General features: G+C 37.6%; 4 protein-coding genes across 8 annotated transcripts; 2 read left to right on the top strand and 2 right to left on the bottom strand.

Annotated features, from left to right (window-relative positions):
* The first annotated feature begins 421 nt into the window (after positions 1–421).
* Positions 422–8,380, top strand: LOC123317909 (serine-enriched protein). 4 transcript variants are annotated; one of them, XM_044904527.1, is made up of 9 exons: positions 422–600; positions 2,957–3,187; positions 3,335–3,445; positions 4,888–4,926; positions 5,890–6,007; positions 6,108–6,265; positions 7,120–7,267; positions 7,356–7,522; positions 7,982–8,380. In XM_044904527.1, exons 2-9 carry the CDS (start codon positions 2,957–2,959, stop codon positions 8,024–8,026), a joined length of 1,017 nt encoding a protein of 338 aa, XP_044760462.1. In that variant the 5' UTR covers positions 422–600; the 3' UTR covers positions 8,027–8,380. The 4 variants fall into 4 exon arrangements, with proteins under 4 accessions (XP_044760462.1, XP_044760460.1, XP_044760463.1 ...); XM_044904525.1 differs by having other exon boundaries at positions 7,978–8,380; XM_044904528.1 differs by lacking the exon at positions 4,888–4,926.
* Positions 8,381–12,835: 4,455 nt separating this feature from the next.
* On the bottom strand, positions 12,836–15,640 carry LOC123318093 (actin-5C). 2 transcript variants are annotated; one of them, XM_044904797.1, is made up of 2 exons: positions 15,469–15,640; positions 12,836–14,268 (listed from the first exon to the last, which is right to left on the bottom strand). In XM_044904797.1, exon 2 carries the CDS (start codon positions 14,254–14,256, stop codon positions 13,126–13,128), a length of 1,131 nt encoding a protein of 376 aa, XP_044760732.1. In that variant the 5' UTR covers positions 14,257–14,268; positions 15,469–15,640; the 3' UTR covers positions 12,836–13,125. The 2 variants fall into 2 exon arrangements, with proteins under 2 accessions (XP_044760732.1, XP_044760731.1); XM_044904796.1 differs by lacking the exon at positions 15,469–15,640 and adding an exon at positions 14,797–14,955.
* A 2,762-nt stretch (positions 15,641–18,402) lies between these two features.
* On the bottom strand, positions 18,403–19,618 carry LOC123316367 (cytosolic Fe-S cluster assembly factor NUBP2 homolog). The gene is made up of 5 exons (XM_044902412.1): positions 19,387–19,618; positions 19,242–19,330; positions 19,005–19,186; positions 18,766–18,937; positions 18,403–18,647 (listed from the first exon to the last, which is right to left on the bottom strand). Exons 1-5 carry the CDS (start codon positions 19,495–19,497, stop codon positions 18,428–18,430), a joined length of 774 nt encoding a protein of 257 aa, XP_044758347.1. The 5' UTR covers positions 19,498–19,618; the 3' UTR covers positions 18,403–18,427.
* A 108-nt stretch (positions 19,619–19,726) lies between these two features.
* LOC123316366 (intraflagellar transport protein 56) lies at positions 19,727–24,985 on the top strand. The gene is made up of 10 exons (XM_044902411.1): positions 19,727–19,903; positions 19,955–20,101; positions 20,151–20,319; positions 20,424–20,655; positions 20,829–20,958; positions 21,022–21,168; positions 21,494–21,673; positions 21,788–21,956; positions 24,200–24,552; positions 24,756–24,985. Exons 1-10 carry the CDS (start codon positions 19,901–19,903, stop codon positions 24,897–24,899), a joined length of 1,674 nt encoding a protein of 557 aa, XP_044758346.1. The 5' UTR covers positions 19,727–19,900; the 3' UTR covers positions 24,900–24,985.
* Positions 24,986–25,339: the final 354 nt, after the last annotated feature.

Here is a 25,339-nt window from a genome sequence, read left to right as displayed (position 1 = left end):
TAATCTGAGAATCGAGAAGATTATGCAAACAATGGAGTTATTCTCTTGCGTCTTGAATCTGTAGCTTTGTCTAAGGACATAATGCATGAACTCGAAGGACCTAAAAGTCTCTGTAAGAGTTCAATTAAGGATATGATCGAAACCATGTTCAGCATCTAATCTACTCGTCTTCGATGGGACGTTCTTACTGTGGGGGTCCCAACGATGGCTAGTTCAGGGGATATGTGTATGAATTCATTCTTTATTGTATGCATATGCACTGTTAGGCGTTATCTTATTCTCATAACATAAAATTTCTGGCATAATCCCTGTAATAAACGCATACTCGATCGTAACTAGAAAAGCCGCTGAAATATTCTTCAGAATTTAGAGATCGTTATTGTGGTGCATGCGCTTTCACCGCAATATGTCTGTCCTGAAATTAAACTAAGGCCACATACCCAAATCTTTACTCGTTTATCGCGAATACTAATATTTATTCATCGAATTATTCGAAGTGATAAAATAAGTCAATTCGGTTTCAGAATCGCCAGCATTCTACCCCGTTCAATATTCTTTACAATTTTTCTCCATTGACGTTTTCCTGCTTTGCTTCAACAGGTAAGAATTCCTGTTAAGAAACACACAATAATTTATAAGTGTTGCTAAAGTCTACTCATTACATAGATACAGGGGATTTATGTTGCTTAAAATATAGGTTTTTGATAACGCTGAATCGATTATGAGCAATTTCGAAAGCCTATCCCCCTTCTTTCCGATTTTCATCATGGAAATGACATTTTTCAAAAATTGCAAATTTCAATCTGCGATATCTCCTGTTATATTCATCTGATCCAATTGGGATTTTCGGTTTCGTACTCAGCGTTGCCTAGGCCTCCACCCTAGCACAAAAACTCGATTTCGAAAATCTCGATTTTTTGGGTCAAAAATGAGCAAGGGGTTAGACCCCCCTAAAATGACCTATTTGCTACTCTGACTGAAAATCAGGATGTTCTATCACTGTCTTAGGATATGGAGTGCATAGAATTTGTTTTGAGGATTCTAGAAAACCAAACAGTTGATGATTCGATAGAGAATTGTACTCTAGAGAGCTCTTCGAAGTCAACTCGAAAATGAAAAGTGGAAAAACAAAAAAAGTTATTTTCTCCTAAACAGGGCCAGATATTTGAAATTTTGGTATGGAAATATAGGTTTTCAATTACGCTGAATCTATTGCGAGCAATTTCGAAAGCCTATCTCCCTTCGTTTAGATTTTCATCTTGGAAATGGCAATTTTTCAAAAATCGCAATTTTCAATCTGCGATATCTCCTGTAATATTCGTCTGATCCAATTGGGATTTTCAGTTTCGTAATCAGCGTTGCCTAGGCTTCCACCCTAGCACAAAAACTCGATTTCGAAAATCTCGATTTTTTGGGTCAAAAATGAGCAAGGGGTTAGACCCCCCTAAAATGACCTATTTCCTACTCTGTCTTAAAATCAGGATGTTCTATTACTGTCCTCGGATATGGAGTGCATAGAATTTGTTTTGAAGATTCTAAAAAACCAAACAGTTGATGATTCAATACAGAATTGCACTCCAGAGAGCTCTTCGAAGTCAACTCGAAAATGAAAAGTGGAAAAACAAAAAAAGTTATTTTCTCCTAAACAGGGCCAGATATTTGAAATTTTGGTATGGAAATATGGGTTTTCGAATACGCTGAATCTATTGCGAGCAATTTCGAAAGCCTATCTCCCTTCGTTTAGATTTTCATCTTGGAAATGCCAATTTTTCAAAAATCGCAATTTTCAATCTGCGATATCTCCTGTTATATTCGTCTGATCCAATTGGGATTTCCAGTTTTATAATCAGCATTGCCAAGGCTTCCACCCTAGCACAAAAACTCGATTTCGAAAATCTCGATTTTTTGGGTCAAAAATGAGCAAGGGGTTAGACCCCCCTAAAATGACCTATTTGCTACTCTGACTGAAAATCAGGATGTTCTATCACTGTCTTAGGATATGGAGTGCATAGAATTTGTTTTGAGGATTCTAGAAAACCAAACAGTTGATGATTCGAAAGAGAATTGTACTCTAGAGAGCTCTTCGAAGTCAACTCGAAAATGAAAAGTGGAAAAACAAAAAAAGTTATTTTCTCCTAAACAGGGCCAGATATTTAGAATTTTGGTATAGAAATACAGGTTTTCGAACACGCTGAATCTATTGCGAGCAATTTCGAAAGCCTATCTCCCTTCGTTTAGATTTTCATCTTTGAAATGGCAATTTTTCAAAAATCGCAATTTTCAATCTGCCATATCTCCTGTTATATTCGTCTGATCCAATTGGGATTTTCGGTTTCGTATTCAGCGTTGCCTAGGCTTCCACCCTAGCACAAAAACTCGATTTCGAAAATCTCGATTTTTTGGGTCAAAAATGAGCAAGGGGTTAGACCCCCCTAAAATGACCTATTTGCTACTCTGTCTGAAAATCAGGATGTTCTATCACTGTCTTAGGCTATGGAGTGCATAGTATTTGTTTTGAAGATTCTAGAAAACCAAACAGTTGATGATTCAATAGAGAATTGCACTCCAGAGAGCTCTTCGAAGTCAACTCGAAAATGAAAAGTGGAAAAACAAAAAAAGTTATTTTCTCCTAAAGTGGGCCAGATATTTGGAATTTTGGTATGAAAATATAGGTTTTCGAACACACTGAATCTATTGCGAGCAATTTCGAAAGCCTATCTCCCTTCGTTCAGATTTTCATTCAGGAAATGGCATTTTTCAAAAATTGATAATTCCACTTGAGAATTCCTCAAAACCGAACGGTTGCGCCGAAAGGGATGAAATTCTCAGATTTATCACTAGAAGAGTTGCTCTTTCAGACTATGTATCACATTTAGATCTACGATTATTTTCCTGGAAGAAAAACTACTCGAACCTTGACCTTCGAAAATTCCCAAAAATTTCCAATTTTTTTCAGATGCCGGAGAGCATATTTTATCCCGCAAACTACATAGTGATGGCGGAGGCAGAGCCTGATCTTTCTACCTTCGAGAACAAGACAGGTCTCGCGGAGGATATGAAATTTTTGGCCTCCATGCCTGAACTTTGTGATGTCACTTTTCTGGTTGGTGATACCAGAGAGCCGGTCTGCGCTGTTAAAGCAGTGCTTGCTGCCAGGTCCAGAGTTTTCCACAAAATGCTGTACCAGGTATTTCAAATAAAATGTTTATGATGGTTTGATGAAATAAGCAAGCAAACTAGCAATTTTTCAAAAAAACATGCCTGGTGAGGAGATCTACCCACCAAAAGTACTCGTATGTTTCTAGTCTATAACGTTATTTAATTCAATGTTCAGGCTCCAAGTCCTCAACGTAAAAAAGAACCCCAACCACGTGAGAACAAGCTGAGGCTTTTCCTAAAGAGATCGTCTGAACCTCTGCTCAATCTGCAAAATGCCTCTCAACAGGTGAGACCAAGATTCCAATTTTTTTTCCTAACAATCATCTCCCTTCTCTCTCAGTTATTTATAAGGAACTGAGAGTTTGTTCGTCATTTACTCAGATTTCAATCGTTTTGAAATCAAGAAAGCAAGATGAAGAATAAAATTCCAGAATGAAGTTGAGTTCTTGAGTTTGACCAGTAGCGTACCGTAGGGGGGGGCGGTGGGGCGGTCCGCCCCAGGCCCCGCACCAGCATAGGCCCCCAAATGATGGGCAAAAAAAACCAAACATATTTTAAAAAAAAATTTAAATAACTTATCAGGCCCCATGACGGCAAAGACCTCCACATTATACAAATGGTTAGTTAGTTATTGTTCCGTCAACATTCAAAATACATGTCAATTTTGACGAATTAATCCAACAATTTTCAGAAGTCAAGTCTCGCAAAAAAACATTTTAATATGTTCTTTGTTTTTACTATTCATTGAAATTTGTATGTCTTGTTTTCACTCGTTACTGTACAACATATAACTATGTAATTTCAGAGTAAAATATATTATGTAATTTTAAAATTAAAAATCATTATAAACATACCTATTTATGTCTGTTGTCTGCTACCTTCATTGTGCTTGATAGTAATTTATATTTGTTATCGAAACTGTTTGAGTGACAGTGAAAAGACTTATTAGTGTTACTATGTGGGGTGTTCATCACGATGCATTAAAACTAACCTTCAAAAAATTTTGAGGAAAAGTTTCATCTTTAAATATATTCTATAGGGCCCCCTCATCAAAAGCCGCCCCAGGCCCCGAACTATGTCGGTACGCCACTGAGTTTGACGTATATTTCGATGAAGAATAATGGCAACAGTTTATAGAGAATTTTTTATTCTTAAACAAGCATAAAAACTTCTGAATCCCATTCATTTATCAACATAAGTTTGATTTGTTTGGATATAAACAATGAACATACAAAAAAAAACGTTTCTGTACCTTTCTGTAGCAATTAGTTCAATCCAAGAATGCATCTGAAATTTACCGTTATTTTCATGAAAGACTGCTTAAAATTGATGTAGGTACCAGTAGTTGTACCACACCTTTCACTTGAGTAAAAAATAAGGCGCAAAATTCATACCTTTTTCAATTACTATTTCGTGAAAAGAATGCTCTGTTCGGGCTTTTTCCAAGAAATATAAATTTTGTGCGTTACGTTTTACTCACTCTGTATTAATTTTAATTATTTTTGATGAAGATTGACCCCTGTAGATCGTTTTTCAACATACGACATGCTGAAACCTCTTTGATAGTACCAACAACTTACCAACTCCGGCATTTTTTTACTAATAATTTTTATAAAATGAAGACAGGATGTCTTGTGGATAAAATGATATCATTAAAATTTAATTCCGTTAATTTCGATTTAAATATTTATAAGATTGACGATTGACGAATTATATATGCTTCTATAGAGGTCAGGGTTTACACAGCAGTTGACTCCAATACAAGAGGTAATTTTTCCTTACATTCATTTTGATTCTATCTATCTAATGCTTGCAACGATATACTGGTTAGAAGAACACGTTTGAAAGTGACTTACTGAACAATTATAATTCCTCCATTTCTGCATTTTGCAAGTCTAATTATGAGGCATTAGCTTTAGATGAGTCTTTACATTCAACTCATGAATATAAGCCTCTCCTCCACTTTATTTCTATCTATATTGAATGGCATCCTCTGTAGACGATTCTTTCAAATTTTTCCCTTGCATGCAAATCACCGTATTTTTAACGCCTCCCAAATGCACCCTGAATTCTATTAATATTAGATTCTTATAAATAGTTGTAACTGAACACTGTTGAAGGTTTGCTTTATATTCAATTGAGTTCACTCTGTAGTTTCGTAAACTTATACTTATATTCCTCCTGAGTATTGAGGAAAATGTCAACCTTACCACAGAATTAAATTCAACAATTCCTTTTTGATTGATACATTTTCGATACCTCATTAAAAAAATCTATATTATTATAGAATAGATTGGTAGACCTTATATAATTATTATAGGCATCGAATTACACTGATTATAGCCATTATGTTGATTGAAGTTGCAAAATGGTGAAGGATCTATTACAAAATGGCGAAGGGGATATTGCAAAATGGTGGAGGAGACGCTTTTGGTGAATTTCCACACAAGTGTTGGTTTTAAGTGTATCAAAAATGGAAAGCAAGGCTGGTCTACTCTTTACTCTGTTGAATAACGCTGTGGAAAGTTATTATGTACCTATACTATTCTGAAAATGAGTTCGAACAACATTCTAACATCGTTTTATCTCTCCTTTTTCACTTTTTCTATTTTCTTCGCCATTAGTTTGGATATGGTTGAGCAACAGCCGCTTTCATTTCGATTGCACCCTGTATGAGTTGATATAATAAGAAACTATTTCAGCTGGACGTAAATTGCAACATTTTTACAGCCCACAAGCCAGCAACATCAAACACTGATTATAGAAGAATTTGAACCAGACGTATTCCGGCAGTTGATAGAATACATTCACACTGGATGTGTTACTCTTCAACCAAGAACTTTGCTGGGTGAGTTTCGAAATCTGATTCGATACAGGATGGGCCAAAAACTCGCAGTTTAGTGCCTGATTTAGTACCAAGCAAATATTGATAATTCTTTTACTTTCAGGCGTAATGAATGCCGCTGATTATTATGGGTTGGATGAACTTCGAAGGGCATGTGCAGGTTTTGTACAGTGCTGTATCAATGTGGATACTGTGTGTGCCCTTTTGGCCTCTGCCGAGCGGTACATCCAGTACAAATGCACGAAATCTCTAGTTCAAAAGGTAGGACATATATAGTAAGATTAAAGGGTGCAATTTTGGAAGAATTCCTGAATTCACCTTTCTAGTTGCTCTGGTAATCTAAAAGTATGATACAAACCTAATATAGCCAGATAGGACAAATATATCCAAAATGTTCCCCATGACAGATACGTCATTCATGCTTCTGTCAGTGTCAAAAACATAGACTTATAATACATGGACTCACTGTCACGTGACTTTTCAGTAGATCGAGGGGTTGTATGCATTAGAGAGAGAAGGGCTTATGCGTTTTGATCGAACAAGAAAGAGATGAACTGATTCCGTGTGGGCAATGTCAAAATCATATGATTGATATTAACGCAGACGTTGCCCACAAGGTGTTGATACGTTGAGTATTATTCACATTATATTTATTCTTGAATGAAACTCACATAATTTTTATATTTTCCATTTCGAAGGAATGTTAAGGAATTCCTGTTTGCCTTCTCAGAAGCTTGTTGAACATTTATTATGGAAAATTTTTACAATTTTCGCAGACTTTGCCCACAAGGTGATGATACGTTGATTATTATTCTCATTACATCTATTTTTGACTAAAACTCACATATTTCTTGACATAATTGATTTCGAAGGAATGCTATGGAATTTCTGTGTGTCTTCTCGGAAGCTTGTTTAAAATTTATTGAAGAAAATTTTCGCATAAACTTGTGTTCTATAACCTTTTGACAGCTTGCCCACAAACTCTCTATCTTATTCAACCAACCGACTTCTCTCTCACATGCGGAGTCCATGTTATTTATAAGTCTATGGTCAAAAATGAAACAGCTGCTGCTTTCCTCGACAATGACCACAAAACTAAGAAACATGGTTTTTAGGTGCTTGAGTTCGTAGATGAGCACGGCAATGAAGTTCTGAACTTGGGATCTTTCACCCTGCTACCCCAACATGTCGTCCGTTTGATTTTGGCCCGAGACGAACTTCAAGCAGATGAGTTCACGAAGTTTCAAGCTGCGCTTATGTGGGGTGCGTTCAGATTTTTGCATCATTTCCATATACCCAGATTCTGACCTTTTCGGTACACCTCCAACCAATTGAATTCGATCTTTTTCAGGCAAAAAGTACTGCGATAACAATCCCAATCCGAATCTGAAGGAAGTGATAGCGAATTTTCTGGAATACATTCAGTTCCACAAAATTCCCGCCAACGTGTTGATGAGAGAAGTACATCCATTGGGTTTGGTACCATACCACATAATAATGAACGCTTTGGCCTATCAGGTGCAGTATACAGAAAACTCAAACAAATTAAATTCAAGGTGGTGCAGAAGGAACGGACTTTTTTTTTTTGAAAAATACATGACCACTTCTTCGTTTGTGTTACGTCTCATGATTTTGACAGCCGTCTATGGTCGTAACTATGCTATGAGAAGCCGTTGCTAAGGATGAGAACCAAGTGAAATTAATCGTACTCTGTGATTTTGAAAGTCTTGGAATATCGAGTAAATGTCAAAATTTTGCCATAAAAAACATGTATACCAACTTCTTGGTCTTTTTCTTTCGTTTGCGAAACGCATCCATCTGGTGGTCAGCAGTTCTAACATTCTAACCTAACCATGTTAAAAGCGTCCGTTCTTTCTGTTCATCATACACTTTCTCTGATATCTATGGCTTCATCATTCATCATCTAGAACGGGGCTTTCTCGCCAAGAATACCCAAGCAATATTCTTTGCAGGCAGACCCAGCAAGTGTCGACCCCGGAAAGCTATCACCCAATAGAATGAGACGTCAAAGTCAAGGCAGGTCGATGTCAGTTCAGTCAAGTTTGGATCCTTACGGTTCGAGGACAACGCTGAGCAGCAGCGGCTCCAGCGAGCTGGCCTCTTCGGATGGAAAGCATTCTTCCAACTAACATACGGCCCCTTCCCCCGCCCAATTGCCATCCGTCAATCCGCCTATCCAACCACCCACCGTAACAGTGTCTTCCTCTTCTCCAAGCTCAACGCCTTACTCGTCTCCAGCTCATTCCTTCACCTTCACCATTGTGCTCAAAAAGATAACGCCGATCGAATAGCATTGCGAAACTTTGCAAGAGGAAACTTTCAACGAAAGACAAGGTGAGGAGTCGAGGGAGACGCTCATTTGAGTGCTCCTCCGACTCTTCATTCGCCCTTTGGTTCGTCTGGTCTGTTATAACTAGGATTTTTTGATGCGACTGCCTTAAGAACACATTTTCGAAACTCTATGAACACCGCGTATGGGGCTGAATGAAGGAACATAGAAATTATGATTTCTATGACCCCCTGACTTGCCTAAATCAAAGGAGCATAGATACGAGAGGTTGGTATCACTGCAAACGAAGATTCATAGACATAGAGACATAGAGAAGCAAAATTTGCTTCATTTGAAAAAAAAAAATTTTAATGTCGAACATAGAAACATCCGAAATTCTATGCCTCTGCTTTGTTACTCCCATAGACATAGAGACTATGTCTATGGTTGCTCCCAACGCTTTTCGCATAGAACTATGATATTTGAAACTATAGAAAGTGGGACCAACATCAATATCAGTGATCACTCCTACTGCTTATTGATTCTTTACTCCTTTGCTCGATTTAGGTTATTGTGTTTGTTATAACTCGTTATGATTTTCATCAATTTTCAAATATTAATGATGATTTGTAGGAAAAAATCGATAGGAATCGGAGGAATTTCTTTCATTGAAGTCTATGACACTTATCATTTCAAGCGATAACAAACATTTCAACCTAAATTCTAAATTCACAATGTGATAGATCTTTTCATCAGTTCAAGCTATGCTATGCTGAATTTACCTACACCTGATCACTGCCGTAGAAGTAAAAGAAAAGTGTACTTACTGGTCGGATTATGGAATGTCGAGGATTCAAAATGTGCCTCAATTACATGATCATCATACAGAGTGTGTTTTGAGTTTGGACGTCTCAATTATTTCGGAAACGGATACACCATAGACAAACCCCTGGGGTTATGTCTATGGGATACACCATAGATAACTATGGGATACACCAAAATCTATAAAAATCGTGCGATCCGTTTTCGAATCGAAACGTTCCGTACTCAAAACCCACTCTGTATATAATATCCCACTGATCGCATAACGCTCAAAAGATTCGGATGAACCACAGGGTGAATAATTTCGTTTACTTTTGCAAAGTTAAACTTGGAAAGTTCTGAGAGGTTGTCAAATACACTAGGTGTATATTAGAAATGGATCATTTTTTTTCGGATATCTCTGATATACAGGGCGCCTCAACTGAAATTTCAGTTGGTAAGAGTTTATCTCCACCCACCTGAAGATGCTATTGCGATAGCGAAACACGTGTCGTGGTTTAAAAACTCATCTTGTAAAAATCGTATAGTCAGATAGACCAGAAGCCCCCTAGTAACCAAATTTTCAGGAAAATCCTTTCTCAGTAAACGTCTAATAGGTCACCCACCGTGGAACACCCTGTATATTTCATCTGGGACGCCCTGTATGAAACTGAATCATTTATTTAAACGCTCAAATGCAATTTGATTTCATTAAATTGTATTACATATCATCAGTAAGCAAGAACCGCTCATTAAGAAAGTTATAATTACTTGAAATTCAATTTATAAATGAAAAACCCATGAGTGATTTCGAATAATTTATGTTAGAATGTAAATAAGAAGTAATAATCGTCAAGTGCAAGGAAATAACGATTTCGTTCTCCTACTCGAAAATGTTCTACCCTTCTGATTTTGAATTACCTATCAAATCGATAGTCCTCATTGCAAATTTTTATTTGACCCCTATAATAATATTTTTGTGTCAGATATTCTTAATTTCGTGGAAGTCCATGGAGTTAACTTCATCCATATGACCATAAGATGAACAAATATAGCAGAAATCTCTATGAAACGAATATGTAAAGATTGAAATGACATTACTTCATAAGCCATGAGAATATCTTACACATAATTCATTTGAGCACAATGTTGAAATGTTCCTTCAGCTCCTTCTGAATGTAAACAAATTTATGTGTGCTAAAACGTACTGCATAAACAGAAACCTGCTGGTATAATCGTCCGCTGTCAAATCCAAATTTGAAAGAAAATACTTACACATCGGCAACAAAATGGACCCCAGATAATATATATTTTTGGTAATCACTCTAATAATAAGGAAACTAACCCTATTTCAAAAAGGTAGTGAGAAGAGGACGTATATTTGAATGGAAAATCTTTTTTGAACGTCTTGACTTCAACGATGTCTCTAATTAAAGTATTAAACCTTTATTTTTCACGTTGATTCAGCTACGGCAAAGTTTCGGGCCACTGGTGCATAGAAACTATACCCAATTAATTCGATGATCATTAGGAAGACAACTGAGATTAATTACATTTTCAAATAATTGACTGTTAATGAATTTTTAACAGTGAGTGACCTTAACTTCCTCTTCTCACTATCAGACTTAAGTGTGTTGTTAATTTTTTAATATATAGTCGAATTTATACTTGAAAAAATTCGATATTATTCGAAATGCACTTATACATTGGCGTAGGTGGGAAGTTATACAGAGAATTGATAAGATTAATTATAAAATATTTTATAAAAACCTTTTTCAGTGATGACAATGAGTCGTATGCATAAAGAAGAGTATTTGCTTTTACTATAATACTATCTTTGTCAGTTGCTTATAAAATGTATAATTTCTTTTCAATAAACTGAAGTGAAAGCATTTACTACTTCTTTATGCATATGGCCCAATGAGTTCTTAACGAGTGGACAATAAAGACCCTTGCTCCCCTTCTAGCTACGCCCATGTACATCAAGAAGCTTAATATTATTTTGATCGTATTTCAGAGTATGAGAGCTGAAATAAACACACTGACTTGTTCTGAAAATTTATAAATTTTATAATTGTTATATTTTCGTTATATCTATGGCTAATTGTTGTTGTTCATATTGAACTAATTAAGATTATTGGAAGTGTTTGTTGGTGTATCGCTGTGAAAACTGTTACCTATTTTAATATGCAAAATATAGGGGATTATCATCATCCTTCTTATTTTGGAATTATCTTCATAAAAATGTTTACGGTGGTTTCTTTCTCCTTTGCTGATTCTTGGTAAATATTCCATGTTTCTCGAAACTTTCTTTACTTTTATATGAACTTATATATTAAAAACTGTGAATCTGTTCTTGCGGAAGATTTCGTTTTCATCAAAACATTTATATCTTCTCATGTACCTACGTTTTTTTTATAAATATATATTTATACCTTTGTAAATGTTTCTAAATCTTGGATAATAAATGAGATGGCAACTCATTAATCGTATAATTGGTTTTTGTCTGAACATTTTCCTCGTTTTTGTATAGGAATGAGAAGACGAAGAATTTTGGGACACCCTGTATATCATAAACCAAGTTTTGTCTTCACTAAACTCATCCTCAGGATCTCAATGCTCAGTTATCGAAATTTCAGCATCCTAAATTATGAAATGTTTTTTCCATGCCTATTTTATTGGATCAATGTTTTTGGGATTTTTTTATGAAAAACCGTTGATATTTCCTAAAAGTATCAGGAATAGGGGTGGAGAAGTACTAGACAAAAGACTCAGACCCTACTACGCAAATTTTCAGAACAATTCGTGATGCGTTCTCCGTAAATGTCTAATAGGCCACCCACCTTGGGACACCCTGTATATGTACCTGCCCATATCCGTCTAACAACCGTGATAGAGCTATGACCTTCAACTCGAGCAATGTGATCTGCTCCAAATATGTCATAACAAGGTTCTAAATACCTTTACGTCTGAACCTGAAACTTACGTAAAATGGCAACGGGATCACTCCTTTTCTGAGCAAAAGAAGAGTCATCAAAAGCCGACCGTGAAATCTGCGTGTTATATTATGGTCAGCCGAGATTTTTTCAGAACGAGCCAAGATTAACCAGATCAAGGAATTTAACTAACTAATCGCAGTAACTTTTAATCCACATGACATCAATTCTATTTTGGTAATCTAATCATGGGATACCTGGTTTAAGGATTATTGTGCGTATTTTTTATCGGGTTTCACTTCAGTCAGCTTCGTTTTGTGAAATCAATAATCTCGTCGAGAACATAGAAACCAACAGGTCATCATCTTATCGAGAAAGAATGTGAAAATCACGTTAATAAGCTTGTGAACGAGCACGGAGAAATTGATTTATCTAATCTGCCATCAAAGATGCCCTCGTTGAAAGTGAAACGATAGAAAATTTAAGTATTTCCAGTTTTCACCGAATCGATCGGCAATTTCCAAGATTAAAAAAAACAGCACTTACCTTTCTTGAGCAATTTGCAGGTTAACGAATCCTCGACTAACCTAAAAGGTTGGAAACGTTACTTTCTTTCAATAAAACTGTACTTGAAACGTCAAGTCTACTTAAACAGTTTGTTTTCTATGTGAGCAGAGCAAAAATCAAAGAAAAATCTAATTTATAGTAGACAGTTATCAAGATGAGAAGCGTTCTGAAACTTGAATAAATAAAGTATTTGATCTGTAGGATATTAAATAATTTATTGATATAAAAAAGAAAAAGTTGTTTTACAATTTTTATTTATTATCCCATAAGTATTAGCCTAAAAGTAATAATAATAAAGTCTTGAATCTGCACATGGAATAAATTACAAAATAAGGATAGAATAATACTTTGGCCTAGTGCATGAAAATGTGTCACTTGTTGCCTAAATCCAGATACACTCGCTCATGTATAACATGACAGCTCACGAAAAAAAAAATCGATGTTGATCGGCATCCTATCGGCAGCGCTATAATACAAGAAGTGAAACATACTGAGTAATGGAATGTAGAAACGAAAAATTCAATAATTTAGAAACACTTCCTATGTACGATGGATGGACCGGACTCATCGTATTCCTGTTTGGAGATCCACATCTGTTGGAAGGTGGACAGGGAGGCTAAGATGGAACCTCCGATCCATACGGAGTATTTCCTTTCTGGTGGCGCGATGATCTTGATCTTCATCGTGGATGGGGCTAGAGCGGTGATTTCCTTCTGCATCCTGTCGGCGATGCCTGGGTACATGGTGGTACCTCCTGAGAGCACGGTGTTGGCGTACAAGTCCTTACGGATATCGACGTCGCACTTCATGATTGAGTTGTAGGTGGTTTCGTGAATACCGCAGGCTTCCATACCCAAGAAGGAAGGTTGGAAGAGGGCTTCTGGGCAACGGAATCTCTCGTTACCGATTGTGATTACTTGACCGTCGGGCAATTCGTAGGATTTCTCGAGGGAGCTTGAGCTGGCCGCCGTTGCCATCTCCTGTTCGAAGTCCAGGGCTACGTAGCACAGTTTTTCCTTGATATCACGGACAATTTCCCTTTCGGCGGTGGTTGTGAAGGAGTAACCACGTTCGGTGAGGATCTTCATCAGGTAATCGGTCAAATCCCTACCGGCCAAGTCCAGACGCAGGATGGCGTGTGGTAAGGCGTAACCTTCGTAGATGGGCACGGTGTGGGATACACCGTCTCCTGAATCGAGCACGATACCTGTCGTACGACCGGAGGCGTACAGGGAGAGCACAGCCTGGATTGCTACGTACATAGCTGGGGTGTTGAAGGTTTCGAACATGATCTGGGTCATCTTTTCTCTGTTTGCCTTTGGGTTCAATGGGGCTTCGGTCAGGAGCACGGGGTGTTCCTCGGGCGCCACACGAAGTTCATTGTAGAAGGTGTGATGCCAGATTTTTTCCATATCGTCCCAGTTCGTGACGATACCGTGCTCGATGGGGTATTTCAGGGTGAGGATACCCCTTTTGCTTTGAGCCTCGTCTCCTACGTAGGAATCCTTCTGTCCCATACCAACCATCACACCTTGATGTCTGGGCCTGCCCACGATGGATGGGAACACGGCACGGGGAGCATCGTCACCGGCGAAACCGGCTTTGCACATACCGGATCCATTGTCTACGACGAGTGCGGCAACTTCTTCGTCACACATATTTGTTCAGTTCTGCAAAGACAAAAAAAAAGGTTAGAATTAGTGCTATCGATTCTATGCTTCGAATAAAAACTATAGAATAATAATGGGAGCGGCATAGAACAATAAATTCAAGAAATTTACACCGTGTATGATCCGATTAAAACCAATATGAATAATATTTATCAAAGATAAGAGAGATTATCAAACGAGATAAAAAGATTAAGTGATTGGAAAACAATTCGACTACGCCAACGAATCTAAACCGGGATGACGTGCATTGATAAAAAACCAATCATAGAACCGAACTAAATGCAAAATTCGTTTGAACACAGAGAAAATCAACTATTGAATAACACCACACGAATTTAGAAATTCCGAATTATCACCGGCTTCTAGTGCTTTTGAAAAGAAAAGGCATCAAACGCCCTCGAACGCACGAAATCCAGTACGAAAATCCAAAGAACGTTCACAGAGCCACTCCCAGAGGTCACATCATCACTATGAGATAACGAGAAAACCGCAGACACAGAAAAAACTCGATTGTTTCTAGAAACTTACATTTGCTTAAGTTAACAAGTAAAAATGTACAAAATATCACAAAGCACCCCCTAACTGTTGGAGTAGCGGCAACGAATCTGAGTAACTGAACTCGAATACCCCGTATATATAAGAGCCTATAATCAGTATCCCCTTCCAGGCAGCAGAGCGCAGTATCGTTGCTTCGGAACGCCAATGACGAGCAACATAGCCATATAAGGCAATGCATTGCACCTATTCCCCTCCCACCCCGCTATCCGGCTAACTTATCCTCAATTCGACAGAAACAAACTAAAATTCCCATTTTATCAATTACAAGAATTCTATATCGGTATCATCTGATTCATATCGAACCAATTAAGGAATTAACAAGCGTAGCAGCTACATACATCGCAAATTCCGAACCGTTCAAACGGTTCGAGAAAAACATTCCCCCAAGATTAATGGTTTAAAGAGTTTAGTATATTTACCACAGACCGATCTATTTCAGAACAACCACAGCTTAGTTAGTTATAAATAGACCAATCAGTGAACCAACTACACAGTTAAGAACAGGTGCTACGCCCCTTTGATTTCGCCGGCAAAATTTCACCGCCAAACGAGAACAAAACCGAAAATATTTTTAAGGAAAGACTACATTTAAAAAGGAAAATTTAAGAATCGAACTTATACTGTAATGATAATTATTCTTACCGTTTTTAATCACGACACGTCACAAAATCACAATAACCAACAAGACGAATCGAATAAGAATGAGAAAGAAGCCGGTACCGGTATCGCTGAAGCTAGTTGATGAAATTGCACTTGAAAATGGAATCGTCCGAGAGTACTGCTGGAAAAATTCAAATTTTTCCGATGATTTTTGTGGAAATTTCACCGATTAATCAAAACTTCACAGTGTTTTGACAGTTCGTAAAATTAATGAGCATGTCAAATTATTATAAAAACTAAAAAAAACAATTGAATAAATTTCATAGCAAGTTGAACACCCCTCGTAACGGAAATAATGGAATCGTCCGCCCCACCAGACGACTCATTCACGAACGTGACCATATATGGGCATAAACCGTATAGTGAGATTTCATTGGCGGCTATGGCCTAACCTAACGCAAAGGTTTACGTCTGAGAAAGACGACAGACAACAGACGGTTACTTGTGCATATTTCTATGTTTTCCCTCGTATTCTTTCCCCCAAGAAATGACCAGTTTTGAATAATTCCGACTCTTTCTTTGAAGATAACAGCAGTTATTTTTCGGTTCATCATTATAAATGATCATTGACGTGTTCTTGGCCTCGATCGCTGACCTTGAATCCATAAGAGTTATGTAGAACCTTTTGCGAATATGAATGATTGAAGAGTTGCTCCTCCTGGGTGACAAATTCACTGGGTGCCTATATATTTCTCGGTGATTCATTCCGATCAATAGTGGAAATTTGGTCGTTATGACTCAGCTTCCCCGTATCAAGCACACATTCTTCCAACAGAATAATATGCTGAATTGGACCTGTTTAGTCCAACTCCTTTATGTTATGAGATAAGAATTCGTTTCCATAATATCAGGAGTGATTCATATCGGAAGCACTCCGAAAAAACCAAGTATTCAGTGATAAGGTGCAAAATACAATGAATATCTTGGAAATTGACTAAAGACGAAATATTTTCATTTTTCATTACTCAATTCTTAATTAGTAATATTTGCATATTTTGATTTCATAGTAGCCGACCTCTTGATTTTTCGAATTGGAACATCTATGTAAAGTATCATAGAAATAATAAATTCATCTTCGATATGCGTTTCGCTATAACAGTTTTTGAATTAATGAATACTGCAAAAAAATGAATATATTAGTCAGATTCCGGCATCTTTTTCACAACCAAATAATAGGTACATCGACTCTGGTCCAACTGAACAAAACCCAGATGAAACTGCTGATTGTGGTGTTTCTTTTAGAAAACAGGTTCTTGAATAGATAGGAAAGATGATACTTTTGGATGTTCACAAGTCATATGCCTAATAGCTATCAACTTCGAAATGTTATACAAATACGGCGTATATACCAGTTGGTAGCTTCAGTAAAAAAGAAAGGCTCAATTCCGAGAGGAAGGAAAAGTTAGATGATACATTTATATGTTATACCTAACATACTTTCTCATTGCTCACAATTGATTTTTACCGTTTTCTTCTCCCATGATGAAATATGTATCTATTCCTATATTTAACAAAGAGTATCAACTGAAAATAATTTTTTCGACCTCTTAAGGTTAAGAAAGATTGGGAGAGATTGGCAAAAATGTTTAAAATACTTGAAGAATCAATAACAGAATGAATCAAGTCAGGATGTGGCTCAGCACGGGGTTGTTTATTTACGTCCTGTTGGGCTCAAATTAGTAATCAGATCTATAAATAACTCGTGCAGAGACAACCTGTCTCTGAACGCGTGGTAAAAAAAAAACAAGTCGAGAAGACTGGAATTTTGGGGTTCGAGGAGGGTCAATTTATATTCTATGCTTGAACATTTCTCGGAATAAATCCAAACTTTGCTGTAGCTCTGAGTATTTCGTTTCATTTTTCAATCCCCCAGCTTCAACATTAGAGTTGAAAATAACAAATAACGAATCCCGAATGCAACCTATAGGTATGCATGGTGCATTATGTGGAGTGAAATCAAAGAGTAACAAAAGTCTTGTTACTGTCCATATATAATAATCTAACGGAATATATATGCATCAAAGAATGAAACAAAAATTAATCCAAAAAGGCCTACACAATAATAATTAACACCCTTTTTCTATAATGATTTAATCATAGACTAATAAAGTTATTAGTCTATGGATTTAATCGCTCGTCTGGAAATAATGTAATAAACTTTTATGTTTATATTATTGTAATAATATGCTCAAAATCTCAATAAATTTTTTTCGATATTACTGTAGGTACCGTGTTCATGAAAATATATTGGTAAGATGAAGCCAGATAGTATGAAAAATAATCTCCGTGCATAAATGGAAGAGATCCTCAACCTCTCATGACAGTAAAAGTACTGTCTCTAATACCAGTCCTTGGGTATTGGTTCAATTATTACTGTCAGTGAAGTCAGGTAGATAAGGCGTACAATACCTCCCCCGCATTTGTGAAAACACCAATTTTGAGGCGGTGTTCTTATTTGTGCAAAAGTTAGTGGGAGTGGCTTTACCAAAAACTAGTGAATAGCGGATTTTCAGTCTACACCACCCCCCCTTCTGGTCACAATCCAGACTGCGCCACTTAAACAAGTTTATAGCTGAATTCCAGGAGTCCGCGCATGTCATTTTCATCATGAATGGGCGACTATTAGAAGACTATCTACAGAATGTCCGGATGTTTGAATTGTTTTTTTCTTAATTCGTATTAGTTCACGTCATTTTATAGCATATAAACTTGTTTGTTTTTTTTCGCCATGATATGCATGCGATATTTAACTTTTTAAATCAGTGGGTTTGTCAGATGAAACGATGATTTACTGGTTCAAACTTGTCTGTTTGTTTTTATGTTGATGTTTGTAGTTGACCAGTTCTGAGTACCTATCTAATTAAGCTTCATTCATAGTAAACCCATTTGTAGCAAGGAGTTGAACACAAAAAGAAGTTAACTCAATAATAAATTTTATTAATCAATCTTTAGGAATGTTCAAAATATCAACAATATCTGTAAATACTTTTGCTGATGGAGAATCTGGCAATTCAGTTACACATGATTTTGCCCTGAGATTTCCAACCCTTGGATCAATAGGTAAAGTTCCTAATAGGGGCACCTTAACAAGTTCTGACAGTGATTTGCCCCCACCTTTACTGAATATGTTGGTACATTCTGTGCAAGTTGGACAGACAAACCTGTGAAAATTCAGTTTTTATTTATTTTTTCAGCTTTTATGGTATTTGATATGGAGGAACACTATTGTGATTAGCAGATCAGATTCAATGTATGTACTCAACCACAGTAAATACCTACCCACTCATGTTTTCAATAATTCCAATCACAGGAATGCCTGTCTTCTTACAAAATGTGATTTCTTTTCTAACATCTTCAATAGCTACTTGTTGAGGAGTGGTTACAATGATAGCCCCATCACATTTAACACCTTTTAAATTTTCCATAATCGTTATGTGCTCATCAGATGTCCCTTTAAAGAATAAATTAATCATTATGTCAAATCCATAAACTGTGAATGAAATAAGTAATCATTTTACCAGGTGGAGTATCAATAATTAAATAATCCAAATTTCCCCAACAGACATCAGTTAAGAACTGTTTAACCATAGCAGTTTTCTTTGGACCTCTCCAAACTACTGATGCATTTCGATTGTTCAATAAAAATCCAATCGACATGACCGCCAACTTCTTCTCTTCGTCAGTATAAACTGGCACCCACCTCATGAAAATAGACAAATTGAAACTTGAATTTCAATGAGACAAGAGACACATACCCCCCTTCAGATTGATGAACATCTTGTCCTTCTAACTGCAATAAGTAAGGAATGCTAGGACCACATAAATCTATGTCTAGTAGACCAACCTATAATTTAATAGATTTTTTAAGCACTTTGAGAGGCTCAAATACCGAATAGGTACCTTCAAACCCTTATCTTTCAGAGTCAAGGATAGTTGGGTGCTGATTGTAGATTTACCAACGCCACCTTTTCCTGAAAGTATTAAAATTATATGCTTTACATTGTCCAACATAGTCGTTAATTGGTTTCAAGCGAATTAATCCTCAAATATTCTCATAAAAATCGCTTGATAAGACAACAGACTCTGTAATTAAGTTAGGTTAGGGAGCTGTCAGTGTCAACGAGGCAAAGGTTATATCACAGATTCCTCTCTTTGTACTCTTTGATAGTGTTTTTCTTCTATATGGCTCCTCGAACCTTACGACCTCAGCTTCTCAGATCTGAGATTAATATTTTTTTCTTATTAGTTCACAAGATAGGATTGAAATCTTTCATTCTTAAAAACTGATCTCAGATTTTTCCACTAATTTTTCCGACCACCCTGAATGGAATGATGGTTACCATGGAAACTTGCCATAAACAACATTGTTTCGAGTTGTTTGAGTATCGAATGTCTGGTTGTTTCTATTTTGAAAATGGTATGAAAATAATTGCCATTTATTCCTTTATTTGAATCTGTTTCTTCGTAGATTCTAAGTAGATCTAAGCCAGCCCTAAGCCAATCCAGTGCAGAACTAGGGAAAAGAGATGCGAAAAAAAATAAGTTCAAAAATGTTTTTCAACTGGAAGAATTTTTGTCGAAAAGGGATTATACTGGAGCTATTACTTTATTAGAGGTAATAAATAATAAATTTGTATCAAATTTTGCTCATTCTTCAATTTTAGTTTATACAACAACAAAATTATGAGCCTAACTTGGAGCTGTGGATGGCTTACTGTTTTTTCCATCTCGGTGATTATAAAAAATCGTTAGATATTTATAACAGATTGAAGAAAACGAATCCAGATATCAAGAATTTGGCAGTGGATTTAGCGTGCTGTTATTTCTTTTTAGGTGAATAAATAATGTTTCTTCGTGAATAATGATACCTTGAAATCAAAAACTTATTTGTGAGCTTCAGAAAAAATTTGAATTAGTTCAGTTTCAAATATTTATAGGGATGTATGAGGAATCGAAAAAAATGGTGGAAGAAGCTGAGCAGAGCGGGTTGAAAACGAGATTGAATTTCCATTTATCGCATAAGTTAAGGGATGAAAATGCTTTGATGACTTACCATCAACAATTGGAGGATGTTTTGGAGGACCAATTGAGTTTGGCAGCTATTCACTATTTGAGAGCGCACTATCAAGAGGCTATTGATATTTACAAACGTTTGTTATTACATAACAGGTAGAATTTTTGCTAATCGACCTCAATGATAAACCCAAAAAAATTGAAAAGGTGTAAAACGTTCAATATCCGCGAAATATTAACTTTTTTCCTTTAATGTCCCCTCCAATACGATGTTGGTTGTTTTATGTATGACCATATATTAAACTGAATTTATTTTTCGAATAATACAGAGATAACCTGGCCTTAAACGTTTATGTGGCTCTGTGCTACTACAAATTGGATTATTATGACATATCCCAAGAGGTCTTGAACATTTACTTGAACCAGTTTCCAAACTCGGTGATTGCGACGAATTTGAAGGTATTATCTCGGCGACCGCAACAAGATTACCATATTTAGAAAAAAAAAATGAATGAATTTCAGGCCTGCAACCATTTTCGACTGTACAACGGTCTGGAAGCTCAGAATATTCTCCGATCCATTTTAGACGCTAGCTCCAGCGTATCCTTCGGTTACGACCTCCTGAGACACAATATGGTGGTCTTCAAGGATGGAGAAGGTGCTTTGCAGGTATTCCATTACGAATTTCGACAATGTCCGATAGAAAACAGCGAAAAAGGAAGCGCTTTCCGTCAATTTTATCGTGATTTTCAATAATTCCGAGTTGTTACGCCCCTGTCGCCTTTGGTAATTTCATCAGGGGCGTACCGAGGGTCTTTGTTAAGAGTAAATACCTACGTAATATTAGGCATTGATCACATTGAGGTACAAATCCGTTTCTTTCATAGGTGACATAAAATCATAGACTTATAATAAGTCTATGCATAAAATAAGCGTATTCATAGAAAAGTGGGACAAAATTGTGGCAGAAATATTCGAAAACTATTCGTTTTAGGTATTTCCTTCATTGGTAGACATCGTACCGGAAGCTAGGCTGAACCTAGTCATCTTTCATTTACATAAAGATGACATCAGGGAAGCTTTCGATTTGATTAGAGATCTTCAGCCTACTGTTCCGCATGAATACATACTGAAGGGTGTTGTGAATGCTGCTGTGGGACAGGAAATAAATTCCGTAAGTGTCTAACTTTGTCTTTAGTGCGGTCTATTCTTTTTTGGTTGAATTCTTTTGATTTTTTATAGTTCTACTGGGCGTGAATGACTGCTATTCGATAAGTCTATTTTTCAGGAGGAAAATATCAAAATAGCCCAGGAGAATTTTCAATTAGTTGGTAGCTCGGCAAGTGAATGTGACACCATAAGTGGACGTCAGTGTATGGCCGCGGCCTTCTTTCTAGACGGTCAGTTTGAAGAAGTCTTGGTTTATTTGTCGTCGATCAAAAGTTATTACAATTCAGGTAAAGTGTCGTTAATCATTATGATTTATGATCCACAGACTGGTACTAATATTTCAACAGTAAACAGTAAAAGAAACACTTTTTTCTTATACCATTTTTTCCGATTCGGCGCTGATGAAAAGATATAGCCATTTTAAGTTTTCATAATGAGCTGTGCCACCCCTGGAAAAACAAAATGACCTTCAGACAGAGATATAGAAGAGTGTCGTGTGTCGAGTGTCTAGTGTCGAGTGTCGAGTGTGTGTGTGTGCGCGCGCGTGTGTGTGTGTGTATGTGTGTGGTGTGTGTGTGTGTGTGTGTGTGTGTGTGCGCGCGCGTGAGCATGTTTCGTGTGACGAGTGTCAAGTCTCGAGTGTCGAGTGTCAAGTGTCGAGTGTCAAGTGCCGAGTGTCGAGTGTCAAGTGTCGAGTGACGTGTGTCAAGTGTCAAGTGTCGAGTGTCGAGTGTCAAGTGTCGAGTGTCAAGTGTCGAGTGTCGAGTGTCAAGTGTCGAGTGTCGTGTGTCCAGTGTCGAGTGTCAAGTGTCGAGTGTCAAGTGTCAAGTGTCGTGTGTCAAGTGTCGAGTGTCAAGTGTCGAGTGTCAAGTGTCAAATGTCGTGTGTCAAGTGTCGAGTGTCAAGTGTCGAGTGTCGAGTGTCAAGTGTCGAGTGTCGAGTGTCAAGTGTCGTGTGTCAAGTGTCGAGTGTCAAGTGTCGTGTGTCAAGTGTCGAGTGTCAAGTGTCGAGTGTCGAGTGTCGAGTGTCAAGTGTCGAGTGTCGAGTGTCAAGTGTCGAGTGTCAAGTGTCAAGTGTCGAGTGTCAAGTGTCAAGTGTCGAGTGTCAAGTGTCGAGTGTCAAGTGTCGAGTGTCAAGTGTCGAGTGTCGAGTGTCAAGTGTCGAGTGTCGTGTGTCAAGTGTCGAGTGCCAAGTGTCGAGTGTCGAGTGTCAAGTGTCGAGTGTCGTGTGTCAAGTGTCGAGTGTCGAGTGTCGAGTGTCAAGTGTCGTGTGTCAAGTGTCGAGTGTCGAGTGTCAAGTGTCGAGTGTCAAGTGTCGAGTGTCGAGTGTCAAGTGTCGAGTGTCAAGTGTCGAGTGTCGAGTGTCAAGTGTCGAGTGTCGAGTGTCAAGTGTCGAGTGTCGAGTGTCAAGTGTCGAGTGTCGTGTGTCAAGTGTCGAGTGTCGTGTGTCAAGTGTCGAGTGCCAAGTGTCGAGTGTCGAGTGTCGAGTGTCGTGTGTCAAGTGTCGAGTGTCGTGTGTCAAGTGTCGAGTGTCAAGTGTCGAGTGTCAAGTGTCGAGTGTCGTGTGTCAAGTGTCGAGTGTCAAGTGTCGAGTGTCAAGTGTCGAGTGTCAAGTGTCGAGTGTCGAGTGTCAAGTGTCGAGTGTCAAGTGTCGAGTGTCGTGTGTCAAGTGTCGTGTGTCAAGTGTCGAGTGCCAAGTGTCGAGTGTCGAGTGTCGAGTGTCGTGAGTCAAGTGTCGAGTGTCAAGTGTCAAGTGTCGAGTGTCAAGTGTCGAGTGTCGAGTGTCAAGTGTCGAGTGTCGAGTGCGTGTGTGTCTGTGTGTGTGTGTGTGTGTGTGCGCGTGTGTATATGTGTGTATGTGTGTGTGGTGTGTGTGTGTGTGTGTGTGTGTGTGTGTGTGTGTGTGTGTGTGTGTGTGTGTGTGTGTGTGTGTGTGTGTGTGTGTGTGTGTGTGTGTGTGTGTGTGTGTGTGTGTGTGTGTGTGTGTGTGTGTGTGTGTGTGTGTGTGTGTGTGTGTGTGTGCGCGCGCGCGTGAGCGTGTTTCGTGTGATGAGTGTCGAGTGTCAAGTGTCGAGTGTCGAGTGTCGAGTGTCGAGTGTCAAGGGTCAAGTGTCGAGTGTCAAGTGTCAAGTGTCGAGTGTCGTGTGTCGAGTGTCGTGTTAAACTACTGTGAGTACAAAAATATGAAAATTCTAGATTAGAGAATAAAACAAAAGACCAACTTTGTTTTAAGAGTTGGGTTCTTTGAATTTCTGGTATTTTTATGGTACGTAATGGTAATAATGAGGAAACTAGAAGACGTGGGTGATATCTTGTTTTCGGGAAAGATTAATCAAATAAATGAAAAACTATATTCTGAAATTCAGTACATTCGATAAAACCGTTTGTGAGTTAGAACTAAAAATAACATTTTTTTACGATTTTTCAACAGCCTGTATCTTTTGAACCGAGCCGATTCGGAAAAAATGGTAAACGAAAAAAGTGTTTCTTTTGACCTCAAGAACCTACTTTTAATAGTCTGCAATTTATAGACGATACCTTTAATTTCAACTACGGTCAGGCCAAGACCGCCTGCGGTCAGTATAAGGAAGCCGAAGAGACCTTATTGCTCATTAAAAGCGAGAAAATAAAGAACGATTACATCTACTTATCCCACCTGGCCCGATGTTACGTGGCGAACAAGAAAGCCCAACAGGCCTGGGAACTTTTCCTGAAAATGGAGAGCAGTCCCGAAAGTTTCAATTTGCTCTTGTTGCTGGCTAACGATTGTTATAGATCTGGGGAGTTTTGGTATGCTGCGAAGGCTTTCGACATGTTGGATCGGCTAGAACCAAATCCGGAATTCTGGGAGGGCAAAAGAGGTGCTATCGTTGGGGTTTTTCAGGTGACTACATTTGTTTGCCTATATTTTGCGTGATTCATTTTGGATCTTGTCCCTGTCGTAGTTTTTCTTCTGTTCTTCCTGCCAGATCACCAATATACTACCGAAAAACATAATTATTTCGTGAATAAGTAAAGTAGATTCGAAGAAAAAAATATGGTGATTTTTCATGTATTAAAATAGCAGATCAAATTTTTTTCTTGTAGGGAGTTATAGCAAAAATTTTCCCTGAGGAGATGTTAAACGACGCTTTATCTCTGTTGAATAACTCATCCTCCTCACAAGCAGATCAAATAGCTAAAACCATAAGGAGATGGATGAAAGAAAGGAGAAATAGTGGAATTAAATGAGAGCTGAATGGATTCCAGGAATTATTATGTGATCGCAATAAGGGTACTGTTGGTCGATGGATAATAAAACAAGTTATGAATTTTTATTTAGCGTTTTATTGACGAATAACCCAAGATATATCAATCTAGGAGAAAACTCTCAGGAATAGATCGAAGAACACGAGAAAAAATGAATATAAGGGCCATTCTGATGGGGGTCGTGCCCACCCTTGCCCTCACCTGCCTACGCCCATGGTTTGCAATTTTCAAATAGTTTATTACATACGCCCAGCTGATCAAATAATGCCGAGGGGGAAAGAAAACAAACATTTCATCGAGAATATTACAAAATATTCTGTTTGAGTTCCTTTTCGATAAAACTAACACAAAAGATATAACAAAAAAATTAATTTTCCTTCTGAATTGATTGCCTTTTTTTACGCACTGCTCCTAACTGTGTT

Source organism: Coccinella septempunctata, chromosome 7, assembly GCF_907165205.1.
Source record: "Coccinella septempunctata chromosome 7, icCocSept1.1, whole genome shotgun sequence".
Taxonomy (NCBI): domain Eukaryota; kingdom Metazoa; phylum Arthropoda; class Insecta; order Coleoptera; family Coccinellidae; genus Coccinella; species Coccinella septempunctata.
The sequence above is the reverse complement of the archived record's forward strand: the minus strand, read 5'-3'. Positions and strand labels throughout refer to the sequence as shown.